We start from the raw sequence: 16,033 nt of genomic DNA, 5'->3' as shown, positions 1-16,033 counted from the left end.
CCGACGGTTTTCACGATCCGCAATCTCCGCGCGTCGGCGGTCGAATGTCGAACTTTTGTTGTTGATTTACCACCTCCCGTTGAAAACTGCTGACTTGTGGTTGTTTTCTTTTTTTTTACTCCTATTTCTTTTACTCACTCACACTCCAGTCGCACTTGGGGGGCTTTGCTCCATCTGGCCCGGGCTGGCACTTTCAACACTTTCGCGCGATCACGTGCCACCGCGAAGGACGACGCGTGGAACCGGGCGGGAAATCGAAGGGAAGAAGGAGCAGAAGGTAAAAAACAAATATAAACCAGATTAAAACAAAATGTAATGTGGCCACCCTCTCCGCGGGCGACTATCGCAGCCTCCACGAGAGGTAAAAAAGGGCACACTGAGTAAAATAAACCTGAATCTAACCGGGCCGCTACACGAACCGAAAACTCCAACCGAGAACTCAAAAACCGTATAAGTTTACGTCAAAATCTTCTCGGTTCGTGTAGCCGCGTTTTGTGGTACCAATTCTGTGAGCCACGCTACACGAGCCGCAAACTCAAAACTTTGCGGCGCAACGAGGTTTTTGTTTTTGATTTTTCAGTTAACTCAAAAATCTTCCTTCAAAGCAAACAAGATCTTATTTCAATTCACACAAAAAGTAAAAGATGGATAATCTGTTGAAGTGTGGCTAACTACCCTATCGCGGGTCATCGAGTTGAGTACCCAAAACTTGCAACAACGCAACAGGCGTATTGTGCGGAGGCAAGAAGATGGCAACCGTTTGCTGGACAATACTGTAGCAGAGCAAGCAAATGAAACTATAATTAACTTTCTTCGCATGAAGAAGGAAGATTTTGATGTTCTCAAGTTACATAAAAAGTGGTAGAATAAAATATTTTAATCTTTATCATTAAACTTTTTGAAACTTTTAGATTTTGGAATCAGTTGGTGGGCCGGACTTTGCGAACCCCTGATCTATAGTGAATTTATAATTGATATTCTAGCTATAAAATAACAAAATATTAACTAACCGTAACTACAAAAGAAACACGTAAATTTATCACCATATGTTCGTTTATTTTGTTTTTGAGATTTGTTATGTTTACATTTATTTCTTTTTCGTCTTCTTCTTCTGACGCATTTGAGTTTTCGGTTAGCTGCCAAAAACTTCTCGGGTGCAGTTTTCAGCTCACGGAGCTGAAAAGTTTTTGACGTAAACTTCTCGGTTGTTCCCCTCTTCTCGCCGAGAAGTTTTTGAGTTTTCGGGTCGTGTAGCGGGGCTCTAACGCTTAAAACATGTACGAAGGTGCCTCAAGTCGGGTCCCTTGGATTGTTACACACTAAACGACTCGCACTTGTAGGAAACTGTCACATGCCACACACTTTTGACCTAAAATAGATGTTTCAGCTGCTCAAGATCCATTCGTCCAACAACAACGTTCGATATTTCGAATCTAATAACGGACACCGGATGTTTGTAGATGGCCGCTCTCCTTGTTGAGGCTCGTTCAATGAATTGCCTCACCGACTTGGTTGGTTGGTTGGCCGCGGATCAATAGTAGTCACACAGGCAAAAGGCAACAAAATAATGGCGGAATAGAATTAATCAGATCGCTCGGTTTTTCACGCAAAAATGAACACACGATGCACCGCAAAACACATCCACATGCGGTCACATGTGGCTGCACGTCGATTTGGTGATGAATAATTCGTACACTCACACACAGTTTCCTATTTTCCACAGCAAGGACACTCAACTGTCAGCAACATCCTTTCACATGGCCGCCTGATTGGCTTGCGAGGGTTTCAATTAAATCTCCTTCTCGATAGCAACACCCAAGGTATGCAAAGTCATCACTTGGTGGCCTTTGGTACGGCATGCTACGATCGCGAACGTCACTCACTGTGTTTCGTATCAGCGTATCGAACGAACTGAACCTCGGAATACTTACGACTAAGAGGGTTTGGGGGAGCCTACTACGAGTGCAGGTTTCAGGTCGACCGAGGCGGTTCGCGTCCGTTGAGCAACTGACGGTCGGAGTCACGGTGCGCCCGTGTTGTGCTGGTGCTGGTCGAACACATGCCGTTCAAACACCGCGTAGTGGCTGCGTTCCCCACCGGCTACATCGACGCTGAGACCGGCTCGACGGTTCGTCCGTTCGTGTTTCCTCGGCCTGCGCGTCATTGTAGTCCACCACAGGCAGGCCGGTTGCCACAGAAACAGAGGCTAGGAATAGGTAAGGAAAAAGGTAAACACTACCACCAACATTGTGTAGGGCGCCAAGGCGAACACGGCGGGGGAGAACCGCGTGCCCGTTCGCGGTTTTTCTGATGTCGATTTCGATGCCGGCGTCGCGACGTGGGCAAAGGTGTGCGGTAAGTGACCATTTGTTTAGCTGCTCAGAAGCCAGAAGATCCGTCATCCTGATAGTGGACGATGACCAATCGAGGTGAGGAAAGTTCGCTTTATTTCTTCTCACCCTCACCCTTTCGCTGAGAATTCAATCCGTTGCTTCAAGTGAGTTGTGTGTGTTGGAGGTACTGAGGGGAAACTCGTTACGCAAGAGGATATTGGTGATTTAAATAATCCAGCAATTATGTTTATATTACAGTAATTTCTTGTGTTCCGCAATATAGATTCTCGTTTTATTGTATTTCATCGGGACGGTTGTGGCACATATTTGTAATTGATTATTCCGTTAGAATTTTTAAATACCATTTAAATCTACTGCTATAGATCTGAAATTAATGATTACTTTAATTATAGGATGGCAGGCACAAAGGATCATAAGGAGTACATTTACAGTAAATATGTTGGGAAATGTGGAAAAAAGTGTCGTTGTTTTAGTAAAACTCCTACAGGAAAGGTTTTCAAATATTATACCGTTACAGTGAATTGTACACGATTGATCATTTCAAAAGAATAATCTGTTTCGAAAATAATAATAACTACAATTCAAGCAAAACAAAACTTTGATTATAGAAATGATGTAATTACTTACTCGCCAAATTACTTCTCGTAATTTTGAACCTACAAGTTGGACTTTATCGATTTAGTGGGTACAATTTATGCTACAATTTAAATTTACTACCAAAATTTTCGCATGTATGATTTTTTAAAGTTTTCCAACAATTTTAAGAATATTTACCAACCCTTGTGGCATCAATTAAAAATTCTAGTAGACAAAATCTACACGTCTCGCAACATGTTTGGTCATACTGTGGAGTACTATAAGGAAAATTGGTTTTCTTAAATAAATAAAAAAAAACATATACAAAATAGAGTAAAATCCGAAGACATCTCTCAAGGAAATAACGCCCTAATTATGCACTAAGCCTCTTTTTGAGGACCAATCAATTCTAATAATCCGGAAGTGAGCCCACGTTCCGGTGTGCGACGGCTCACACATCTCAGGTCAGTGCGTAGGTAGGCTTGTACGAATTGTTGGGCAAATGTTACACTTCAGTGCATCCAACCTGCTGCGTTCCATTGTGCACGCCATGCAGAAGTATGCTCACCACACGACCCCGGCCAAGGATGTTCCTTGCCGGTGGAGGAGAGAGGTGTGTGCCAGCGTACCGTGAAGGCGACACACGAAAATACTTCCTTCCCGAAATTATAAATATTGGGTATGACTTACCTCGGGTATCACCTTTGAGTCATCATGTTACGAAGACAACGTTTATAGTTTATTTAGGTTTTAATGTGCCTAAAATGTTTAGATAGCACAATTTGTTTCGTGTCGGCAGAGTTGCTGATGTTCGAAAATGACGTTTGCTATAAAATTGAAACATTAAGCATACCTTTAGGCGTAAGATAGGCTCGAAGCATACATTTTAAATTTAAAGCACAGTACCTTTCAAAAACATCAACAGTAGCTCCAAATTATGGCTAAAATGTTGCAATGTTTACAGTGTTTAGTTTATTTTCCAGTTTTTCATTATATTCAGATAAGTTCGAAGTAAAGATAACCAATAATAACACATTGTTTTCCTTGTTTTCTTATTAATTTCTTTTTATTGATTGGTTGTAATGGTCGGTACTATTTCATGAGAGCTGGTAATGATGTGATGCATTGGTTTTTTCTAAACTTCTAGCTATATTGTGGTACAAACAAAATCCTTCTGAATGTTACTACTCGTCGCAAACGTAATCGAAAGAAAACGCTAATATCTATTTGCTCTTAATGGATGCCAAAATGGGGATTGAAAACAAAGTTAAAAGTTTTGGTATAAATACTATAATGTCACCTGCCTACACCTCCCCCGCATACTTTCCTTCTTATCGAACCAAAAAAAACTCTAAACCGTTATCCGCTGATTATTTAAATTCCGCATTTCGAATACACATCACAATCCCTGCCAAATATTCAAAGAAACTTGTTTATCCTATAATTAGCCCATGGAGGAAACAAAAAATGACTCGATTTAAGATGTAAAATAAAATGTAAAAAGTAAAACTAAATACACCCTAGATACACATTTTTCTACCTTAAAGCCCATCAGTCTCTTGGAAACGGAAAAAAGAAGAAAGAAAGCAAACTACAGCTCGTGATATGTGATGCTAATCAAAGTGAATTTACCATTCGACGTACTGTGAGATAACACTGAAGACAATGATCGCAATTCCTAAACGTAATGTTTTCCTTTTCTCAGAAGCATGCTTATTTTTCACCCATTCTCTGGCCGTGGTGGTGTAAGCATAAAAAACAGAAAGAAATGTAATCGATACAATGGTATTTGCTTGATAGATAAAAATAAAAATTCCTATAAGGCATATAGAGCAAAGCGTAGGCTTCATTGGATTATATTTTAATGCTACATTCCCATGCTTAGATATTAAGTTTGGCAACCGCATTGCCCAAATAGTTGTATCTCTCTAATCCAATATAAACTGATAGAAGAATAAAAATCGTGAATAACAATAGGAGTTCCCGGCGTACAAACACATTGGCTGGTTCCGTCGTTTCTGGTACGTGATAACGATGGTGGTTGGGGCTTTCGTATGTATTTTGTTTTTCAATTCTGCCTAAAAACACTCCATGTTGCATTACCAATTTACGTTCGATACGGGAAACATTTTCTTTTTCCTTCGACAGATCGAAACCGTTCCCTAACGCCAGAAAAATAAAAGCCTGATAATGATTATTCGTATGTAATTCGTTATGTACAATGAATTTCGCAATGATTATAATAAAATAAAATGAATATTGTTGGCCTATGTACAAAAGAGCTGACGTGGTGCGGTTTCAATCGTGTAAAGAAAATGTTTCCGTAGAGAACGTAATGCGTCTAGCCTAATTTTTGTTTCAACAAGCATTCCTCCAATTTCGTACAACATCTCGTACAACACTATCGCGCTCTCTAAGCAAGCGAAAAAGAACAGAAAAATATTAAAGCCAATCAGTTCCAATTACTTAACATACATCCGAGGCTACATAAAATACACCACGTGATGATGGAAAAAGGGGTAAAAGAAATTTAAAAAAAACCGACGGAAAGCTTTCCTATTCCGCGCTATTTTGTAGTATGGCAGGTTAGATAATTTTGCTTCCCTAACACACGAGCATAAATAATAAATGTCAAATGATCAAGAAATATCCTTTTGTTCAGTTTGTTTGGAAAGGGGGTTGGGAATTACGAGCAAGGGTAACCAACGGGGGAACCTAATCGGTATCGTGTGTATCGTACTAGCACTCCGACCCCAGTCTCGCACGCTAAGGAACTTTGATTCATCGATGCATCGATTATGAACTTACTAGACGTACGCGCTGCCCCTACACGCGAGAGCCTAAGCTAAAGAGTAATGGCTAAGGCAAGGAAACTTATTTTTGCATACGGACACACGTTCATGGCTCGCGCGCCTGAATCGCCTGGAAAACACATCCGGGCAAGTACTGTACTCCCCCCGGGCATTAACATCACCATTCGGTCTGTTCTGTTGCATACAAATCTTCTCTTTGGCCACCGCTTCCTACCGCTATTGCGCTTCGACAGATCCTACTTTCTACGCCTTGGAGTCCATTTCTCCATTTCCTTTGCAAATTTTTCATCGCTACATTTCATGTCTGTCATCGCAAAAAAGTCTGCCATTGTGTGGGGGTTTGCCTGTGGTTTTGTTTCCAAATGTGTTGTGTAGTGTCGTGATAGTCTGTTTGTGTGGGCGTGTGTATGTGTGGTTGTGTGGTAAGATGAATATCATCAAAAAAATATCAGTCGACAGTTGATTCTCTCGAATAAAAAAAAAGTCACTATCATCTATCAATCCCCTATTCCCGACGAACTCAACTCGCGCCCCGGTTCGGTCCCGTTTAGCTGTTGGAGTTGTCGTCCACCGTCTGGCAGACGGACGTCACGAGGTACTCGAAGTCGGGTAGCGACGTCTCGAACTGCTCGAGCTGGCGGGTGACGTCATTGAGCTCACTGTCCTCCTCGCCACTGTCCGGGCCGGTGTCGGCCTCGGTCAGTATCCGGCTACCGTCGACGTTCGCCTCCTCCGTGATCGTGTCGGCGCCGCTCGATCGCATCAGATCGAACTCCTGCAGGGCGGGTGCGTTCTGGCATTCGCGCAAAAACTTTGCCAGCTCGTTCTGGGCCGTCGATTCGGCAAATGCAAAGTGGAGCTCCTTCAGCATCCGGTCGTCCTCGGACGGGTCCCGGCGGATCGACCACCGGGACGATCTTCGCAGCTCACCGCCGATCCCACCGGCACCCAACGAGCTGGGTGGTGAGGTGGTTCCGGTGTTGTTGGTGGAGGTGGTGCTGGCGGGAATCGCAACCGTGGCGGTCGATGCTAGCGATCCGAACGAATCGCCCCCCTTAGGTGACTGGGACAGACGGAAGTGCATTGGTCCGGCGCCACCGCCGTTCGACTCGTACGATCCCTTACTATTGATGTTGTTGTTATTGTTGTTGTTGTTGATGTTGATGAGATTGTTAGCGTTGCTGGAGCAGTTTTCATCCACCGTCGCCGCCGTCGTCGTCGTCGGCGAGTGTAGCGAAACGCGGTCCTCGCCGCAGTCACGGAAGGCACCCTCGTCACGTGGCTTCGGTAGTAGCCAGCTGTAGGGTGGCGTTTCGGGAAGTATGTGATCGTCCTCGGTGTACTTCTTTACCCGTGAGGCATCGACAAAGGCACCACATCGCATCGGTTTGTCCAAGTCAATTATCTTTTTCTCACTGCAAGAAAAAAAAGGGAAACGAGCGAAATGTTTCAGATTAGTATTGAATATTATCTTATCGGTGGTTGATATTTGGAGAGTTTCGGTTCTTCGTAGGGGTTCCGAAAAATTACCCACTGCACAACAAACATTTGCTAGTCATCGTGACATCCTGGTTATTCGACTCACTTCAGGTCGCCAACCTTCAGTAATATTTTATTGCTTAAATGGCGATAAGCGTCCACAATTGTTTGTTAGGTATGGGTCTTTAATTATTTACAAAGTGATAGGTTTCAAAAGGGTACAGAAATTTGATGTATTCGAATTCCCTTGCTATGCAAACATTATTGTGTTTTAACCTTGTCACCAAGTTTGCTAGATATTAATTTGTTACTTGTGTACGCAACCTAATTTTAAAAAGCTTATCTTTTTCTAATTATCGTAAAAATGCAGGCGCCTCCAGTGACATGATGACGATACCCCGCGCAGTTTTCCAGCAAAACCCCACATGTGAGCACTTACGTAAAGCGTCGTTCTCGCGAATCGTATGAATCATGCCGGTAACATGCATGCATGGCCATTTCAGCAAAAGCCCTCATGCCCCTTATCAACGCTGTAAGTGCGATGTCAGTCAACAGTTTTAGAGAGTAGGGCGCTTGGCATACAATTTTAAACTGTTGCCACTTTCGATAAACAGCATCACTTCTAAATGGCACGTGCAGCAAACGTGCCGAACGTGAGGAAAGGTGTTTGGATGTTTCGAAAACATTTTCGCGGTTGTTGCAAATCGATTAGATTCAAAGATTCTCATTTGTTTTTGCATCTGTTTGCAAACAGTTGCGAGTTGTGCAGTCGCGCCATCTGTTGCATCGCAAAGGAAAAATAACAAGCAGCGAATAAAAAACTTTCCACCCAGCCAACCATATGCCCACACACATGGTTTGCCGGATTGGCTGGACTGGCTGGCTTGAGGGCTACAATTTCTGGCCATAAATAGTCATCATCAAGTCAGGCCCGCCTGTGTCCAGTTGGTACGATCGTTGGTGAACAGCCTGCGTGGTGGGGATGCTTAAGACCTCCTACGCATGCAGACATTGCAGTGACAAATCGTCGCGAGAGTAGGTCCACCAAGTCATTTCGTAATATTTCATTTCAGCCTTATGTGTAGGTTTTTCTTGCGGTAAACAGTCCCTTCCTCCTTGCCTTCTCAAAGGCAATTAAAAAGGAATCCGGTTCGAAGCTGTTCCGAAAGGGAGGTAGGTGGGAGGAGATGCAAAGGGATCCGATTTTATGCAAAGGAAATATCGATCATCGGGTGGCAGGAAAAAGCTACAATTTATCGCACCACGTGGGTTGCGGCGAGGAGAAATCTCAACAAGTCAAGTCAAGAGGGGCCCGGACCCGAACTGCAGGCTCCCACGCTATAAAGTTTTCTCGCGTGGTACGGATTTAAAGGGTTTATGAATGAATCTACCCACCCTAGGCGGGTGTTACCGGGCTCTCGGATGTTCGTGGTTGGTTGTCTACTTAAGCAAGCAGCAAAGCAAAGGTAAAACACGCTGGGCGAGCAAATTGGATAGCGCCTTGGAGCGGGTACTTCTATTTTTGCCTTCGCTTTCGGTTGCCATAAAACGAACGCTTTACGACAACAGTGGGCTCGGGTTCGGAAGGTTTTCTACCTTCCGTCCAGATAGACACTCGACTCGGTGAAGTGGAAAGCGTTAACGCGCAGAACATCCAATCGAATATTATGTTTTATGCTGATGGAAACGATTTTTTACTGCGCGCGAAGATTAACTCTCGAGAAGGTTGCTGGGGGAGAAAGCAGATATGGTAAAACTATTTTCGAGAGTCCCAATGCCTCATCGGCACCATTTTCCTATCATGCAATCATCGGACATTAATTTATTTTGAGATGAAATTTATTAATACTTGCAAGAGAAAACGGATCGACAAATTGCCGTTTTCGCAACAAAATATGATTACCAAACTGAGTCTAAGGTATCATTTCACCCCCAAGGGGGGCGAACTGCAAATCTGTTTCTAATCAACCGAGCGCGCTTACGTTGCATTATGGATGCATTGAAACTGATGCCGCAAGATAGTGCTGCCAGCGAAAGCGATTAAATGCCGCTCGAGTTTGCAAAATTGCTTCACCTTCCGCCGGTGGTTAGCCGAACGAAGAGCACGAGAGTTCGAACCGCTGGAGAGCTGGCCACCAGCAAAGTACCGGTAGCATCGCGTAATCATCCATGGAACGATCGAGACAAGCGTGACGATAAGATAAAATCATTTCTACACTTTGTTCATTGATTGAGTGATAGTGCTCAAAAGTAAGACAATAGAGTATCTGATTTTTTAAATTACGGATAATGAAAATGAAGGGTGAACACAATAGACTTCTTGTCAACGGGTTCCATCCAGTTTGATTGCATGTTGCCGTGAAATACAAATTGAATTAGAAGGCACAATATTCTTCGTTGAAAGTTTGAATTACCATTTTTTTGTTTTATAAAATTACAACCATTTGAAATAAACATGATCCTCAATCCTGATGCATGATAATATTATTCAAAATCGTACCGACCTTGGCTATGGCCTCGACAATTGATAACTTATAGGCTACAAAAAGATATCGGAACCGTCTGTAAGTCCTTTACAAGAAAAAGAACCCACTTTATACAGCTTGAGTAGTCATCATGACATCTACCTTGTACCATCATAAAACATTCGCCTTATCTCGGGCAATTAATTAACACTGTCTTAGCCAAGGTACGGGCTTACACTAGGGCTCGTATACATTGTAAGCGTTTGTGATTAAGCAGAATAAACGCATTTGTATTCACGTGTGTTCGCGGGATGGATTTTCCCTGCACACAAGCAATCGTAAAACAGGAAAGTTGACCTGCTCCGATAAGCGAGGCTATTCGGATCTACAGTGGAGTGGTGATATCACCACTTTCCATTTCCTACCAGGATGGACACGGCGTTCCAGTGGTTTCTGTCCCTTTGAAGACGGTGCAGAGGAAGAGCTACTACCACAAACCACTACTAGTAGCGGAAAGTTTTCTATTGCCTTTGAGAGCTCGGCGTAGTGCACACACCAGTGCACCTGCGTGCGAATGAAGATGGTTTCGGTGATATCACAAACACCACCTGCCAGCGCCGAAAAAAAGGTCACACCACCAAATATTCAAACCGGTTATTTTCTCCATCAAACTTTGTTGAACACGATCGGATTTTGGGTTTTTCCCAAGGCTGCATACACAATGTCACGCACGGAGGAGGCGAAACAAACGGTGCGCCAGTGGAGGACGAACCAGGCACAATCTTTAATGAGCTGCATCTACATTGGGCTCAGGGTGGTTTGATACGGCCTTCAGCATAATGTAGACTCGGATGGTAGTGTGATCGAGAGTCCAAAGGGTTCATCAGCGCTGAGTATCTTTGGATCGAGACAGCGCCATCTGTCGTCAAACGATAAACTCCGGAGGTAAGTATCTTCGAGCGGCTTATACACTACGAACCTCGCTCGTTCCACATGACACAAATCTTTAATGGCCATATGACGGGCCGTAACTTCTTCTCTTCGTAAGAGAGTGATCAAATGCATTCCTGCAACAGACCAACAGAACCCCTCCCCAACAACTCGCATAGCGGTGCATTCCAAGGAAATCATGGAAACTGTGTTGTGTGCTCCCTTCCACTTGCTACTACCGTGTCGCCGTTGGAATGCGTCCCTCACCTCCATGGGTTCTCCATGCCATTCAGCATTTCATCTACAGACGAACGCTGATGGTTGCACGGTTACAAATTAAACCCGCAAAAATCCGCCCATCTCATGCTGCAGATGACGTCGACTGAAGATCTCTCGGAGAGTGTGTGTGGTGACTGTCATACAGCGCCCCCCGTAGAGGGGTGGGGCGGCATCACCCATTGCCACCCTTCGGAACGCCGTCGATCGCCAACCCTCAGCACGATGGCACCCGTCGCGTTGCGAGCGCGTGAGTCTGGCCAGCAGCGTGACGCAAATGCACAATGTCCCATGGTGAATGAATCAGCGTTATTTCGATGGTCAAAAGCGTTTGTGGGTTGTGAGCATTTTTTGGAAGCTGAAAACAGGTCGAATCTGGCACTTGCTTATTGTGGGTTTTTCAATTCCATCCCACCTATGGTATACTACCACCACGACGACGCACTGCACTACACTGCGCTGTATCCTACTGTAGATACTATAAGCTTTTAGTCAGTATGTATGAACCAAGGCACCATTTCTGTCACCAGTCCCGCTTATTAATTCACTACCCATAAGGCGAATGGCCAAGGCTAAAGCTGGCTACATGGATCCGGTTCACTTTTCAGGCGGTGGTGGTGGAACTTCTTATATCTCTTCACATCAAACCTACTTTCCAGTTTGGTAGCGAACAAACTGTTATCACTTGTACTCCATTGCGAGTTTTATGCTTTGCTTAGTCACAAACAAACTTTTTGGAACCCCTACGAAACTGACGGAACCTTAGAACCACTCCAATATCCACTAGACTGCTCCTCGTTGACAATACTTACGTTTTCTTGTTGTAGTTGTAGCGTACGTGCTTCGGGCTGATATCCTTCAGGAAGTGATCGCTCTTCAACATGATCGCGTTGTCGCGTCCGGTTTGCGTTGGCGAGAACGTAATCTTCGTCCGGTAGGCGACTGCCATGTTTAGTGTTCCGATCTGTGTGCACAACTGTCCGACGCGAACCTGGTTGTAACCATCGCCTGGTTGGGAAACGAATGAGAGAATTGCGGTGAGTGAGGTTTGCTTTTGGTACACGGCAAGACGTCGTCGACGGTCGCTCACGCGGAGCGACCCCACGTCGCGCGGGAATTCCCTCGCGAGATCTTTCCCTTTCCCCCGATCACCCCACTGCCATTATCTGTCCCCGCGCCATGGCGTGTAGGTCGTATACGTGGTACAATAGCACGACCGAAACCAACTCGCGATCACCACGACAACCAAGCGCGAGATTCCGCGAGAGATCTCTCACGCGCGTTGCCCATGTAAGCGCGGGTTGGGGAACGATACACCGTTGGCTGGCCCGCAGATTGCATTCGCGCTGTGTTAAATACTATAAATGGGCACCCGAACGTTGGCGCCATCCGATGGGCGGGAAGGTGAGTACTTTGGGAAGTGGCTTTTAGGCAAGCGAAATTTTGCAAACGTGTCATATGCTAATGGAGCAAAATATTCTATCGTGACATTTTATCAACCGACACAGTGTCGCGACAGGGCAGACTTTACTGTGCGGGGGAACTCATTTTTGCCCTGCCTTACGAGAGTTGGTGTGCGTAAATCTCGCCTTAGTATAAGTAGTACACCCTCGCGCGCGACAATCTCCCCCCCCCCCCCCGCCAATTTGTCGACGTGGTACACTACGAATGGTTAGTCGACTCGAGTAGTGTTCCGTCCACCCACCCCCAGCAGAGTCACCCTCCTCACGTGGCGGAACAACTCTCGCACGATGGGCAGCCGACACAAATGACCATAATCATTTTGTTTTGATACACTGTGTACTCACGCCGAGTCCACCAGTGTGTCGTCCTAAGCATGATGATGCTCAAGTCTCGATCGAGCCGCGCCCACCATATTGTCGATCGCCTCGGATCGACGGACGGGGGGTTCAGATTATAAAGCTGTTTGCTGTCGACTGACAGACTGATTGAATGGTCCCTCTTTCTCGAAAGAAATCTGCCCTTGCATAATCTTAGACTATAGAAGACATGTTCAAACGAGCGATCGGTACTGGTGCTCCTAAGAGGTTGCAGATTCCCTTTCACCCATCTGTAGGTGGACAGTTTGTAAACAGCTCTCTCCGGCTCAGCAAGCCAAGCTTCAAGGCATTCTGTCAATCACTTGTGTTAAGCAGTCGGCGAGATTATCCAATTTAGCATACCACTTCCGTTACCTAAAACAAGACTAGAAACAGTGTGCATTAAAGATATTGCCTCACAGTATCCACGACACCTCTGTTTGGTCGTGATTGTGAGTCGCTTACGAGTGGAAGATGTGGACTATGCCCTCGGCAACGACCGACAATCGCTGTTGCCATGCGGAGTGCAGTACGAGAATGTGGTTCCGATATCGGTTCCACCTGACTGCAACCACCTGCTTAAAAAAAATGTCTACCTGTCTCACCGGTGATTCGTGGTCGTGTCGAAACCGTCCCCTGGTGCCTTTCGCTTGTGATGGTCGGTGTTCGGTAGGGGCCAAAACAAATCACAAGTCGGATTTGCTCCACACACACACATATGACCGCGCCTGGTCGCGATTGTGTTGTTCGGTTTTAGCAAGGATAATAATAGCACTAGCCGCGGACAGCCGGTTCGGTTATTTTTAGGCACTTCGCACCGATTCATTGCCAACGGCTAAGCTTTCTTTTGCGGAATGAAGATACCACCCCGAGGCGGCGAACACGGTGCGATTTAAATGTTTGCCCTCGTCAAAACACCGTAGACCGCACACGTAAATTGCAACCCGTCTCCTGATCATTCCCTGACCAAGCCGTGAAATAGAGATACATCGTCGGGAACCTTTCGGAGGGAAGGCAGGTTCATTCAAAAACAACGAAAAGGCTTGATGAGTTAAGCGATTATGTGTTTACCTTGGTAGGAAAAATCATTCGAAAGGAATGTTTCTCGATGTCGATTGAAAAACTGGCGGTAGAAATGTTGTTCGGGGGGTGTGAGAAGGTCGTTTGAGATGAGGCCAGTGGAACGCTAGAATGGAGGTCGGTTCGATTCCGACACCTCCGCTCACGCTCATCCCACAAAAGGGTTCGACTGACTAGATGCTTCCACATGCAATCTAGGAAACAATCGACAGTTTGGCGCCACGACTGGATTAATTAATCGGGTTCCATTTTCACCGGAGCGCCTGCCCTTCATGTTGGCTACGGTGTGTGTTGTTTGCTAGTAATGATCTCAACATCAATCGGAGCGAAATAGACGATCAGGTTCGCATGGTAAACGTTCCAGCCCTTTGTTCATCCACCTTCTAACCGGCTCCATCTAGAGGTGGTTGCTTTTACTGCCGATAAGGAAAGTGAAGTTCGATTTGGTGTGAGCACTGGGCCAACGATAGGCTTCCCCTGCCGTCGAACTGAAGCCTCTGACGTCAATCCAATCCATGGGATGTGTCGAGAGATAAGGATTCCAGTATTTTCTTTCAACTCGCTGGTTCGCCTAGCACAAATCGCCTCACTCGACAACCACTTCGGGCGATAATGGCGCGAGACTAGGCCGATGGCAAATGGGCAGCCTATGTCGCGGGATGATCCGGGGCAACATAATGCGCAAAAATTGATGACCCATCGTGATGCCTTTGCCTTGGCTTTTGCCTGTGCTCTTCGGCAGGTGGTCGCGGTCAAAAGGTTAACGCGGCAGGGGATGAATGTTTTGCTGCGAACGGAGGTGATAATGGCAACCGGGCTGAAAGATGGAACGAAAGATAAACCACCCCTAGGGGGCATCAGAAGTTACAGGGTGGCTACAATCTCCTGACCACAAAAATGCGACGTCTCATGGTAGATAACGACTGATAGAGGTAGCTAGTCCTGTGTGGGGAAACATTTAATCGGGCCTGATTGCGGTGATGATGATTGTGAAGAACAGGATCAACTTCTTCGAAGTGATAGCCATAAGCCTATTCCGTAACGGTGTCGAGATGTGGTTTAGCAGAAGCTCTTCCAGGTTATTTTATCGTTATCTCATCACCCTATCAATCTTCAAGAGTTTGAGTGTTAGAGATACAGTTTGAGTGTTAGGGAGAATTAAACACGACTTTAAAATGATTAAAGATTTTTCCTGTAATTTCAACAACGTCCAATGCTAAGAAAGGATAAATTCTACCATGAGAAAAAGTTGCCTTGGGTGACATCATTGCTCTAAGAACGAATGCAATGCATCGATTAATTTATCCCTCGTGAATCACTCTAACCGTGTGGTTGAAACTTTGTTCCGTTAATTCCTTTCCATGAATTTCTCTATGTACCAGTCCGACTCGAACGAACTGCAAGGCCAGCAGGCCAGTGTAAAGTAAATATGCCTGTGCCAGAGGGTGAATGCATTTTCGAAGACAAAGACAACCACAAACGGTCCACAATGTGCGATAAGCAAAAGGGGCGAATGCACTCACCGTGTGCATCCCGATGCAGTTTAAAAAAAAGAATGTTTGACACGATGACTGACTGCCAAGCGTTTTTAGCACAATTTTTTAGTACATTTTTTTGATAAAATTTCTTAATAAGTTTTTTTTCATTTATTTATGGGCCAAAAATAATTTAGAAATTATCAAAAACAATAGCCATTTTAGTGAGCTTGTCAAAAGAAGTATTTTTCCATTTTTTCACATTCAGAGATGAAGCAAACTCAACTTGTTTTTAAAACATATTTTTAATCTTTCTAAACGAGATAATTTCCTTCGGTTGGAATAAAACCAAACAATTGTTTACCCCTATACCATCGGGTTATTTTTATAGAAGAATCAAATGACTCGGACCTGATGCGATTGGTTTGTTTCCGGCGTTGTTATAAGATCATCGATCTGTTTACCCCAAGCGTCGTCGGATGATCGGTTTGTGCTTATGCTGTGGGGGGGGAGGTTTCACATGCACACAACGGTCACCCGGTCCATGTGCAACCGGTTAAAATAATAAGCCATCCTTCAAAGAGGATGTGAGTAAACAAACGAAACCGACACCTCAAAACGGAATCACTAGTCTTCGGAGCCGGTACTGTTTTGCCTCATGGCGAACGAAAGCAACATTGATTAACCTCGGAGGGTCTCCTTAAAAAGGGTTCCAACTTGTTTTTCATTTTAACACGACTACCATTAGAAGCATTAAAAACGAAC

General features: G+C 44.9%; 1 protein-coding gene across 1 annotated transcript in view; it reads right to left on the bottom strand.

Moving 5' to 3' along the window:
- Window positions 1-4,322: 4,322 nt before the first annotated feature.
- LOC131265957 (autophagy-related protein 13 homolog) overlaps window positions 4,323-16,033 on the bottom strand; it is a 41,470-nt gene continuing 29,759 nt past the window's right edge. The window contains exons 3-4 of the mRNA XM_058268270.1: window positions 11,706-11,901; window positions 4,323-7,158 (exon numbers count right to left, since the gene is read on the bottom strand). Coding sequence (XP_058124253.1) covers window positions 6,291-7,158; window positions 11,706-11,901 — 1,064 coding nt within the window. The 3' untranslated portion in view covers window positions 4,323-6,290. The remainder of the gene's footprint in view (window positions 7,159-11,705; window positions 11,902-16,033) is intronic.

The sequence above is a fragment of the Anopheles coustani genome, chromosome 2, assembly GCF_943734705.1.
Source record: "Anopheles coustani chromosome 2, idAnoCousDA_361_x.2, whole genome shotgun sequence".
Classification (NCBI taxonomy): Eukaryota; Metazoa; Arthropoda; class Insecta; order Diptera; family Culicidae; genus Anopheles; species Anopheles coustani.
The sequence above is the reverse complement of the archived record's forward strand: the minus strand, read 5'-3'. Positions and strand labels throughout refer to the sequence as shown.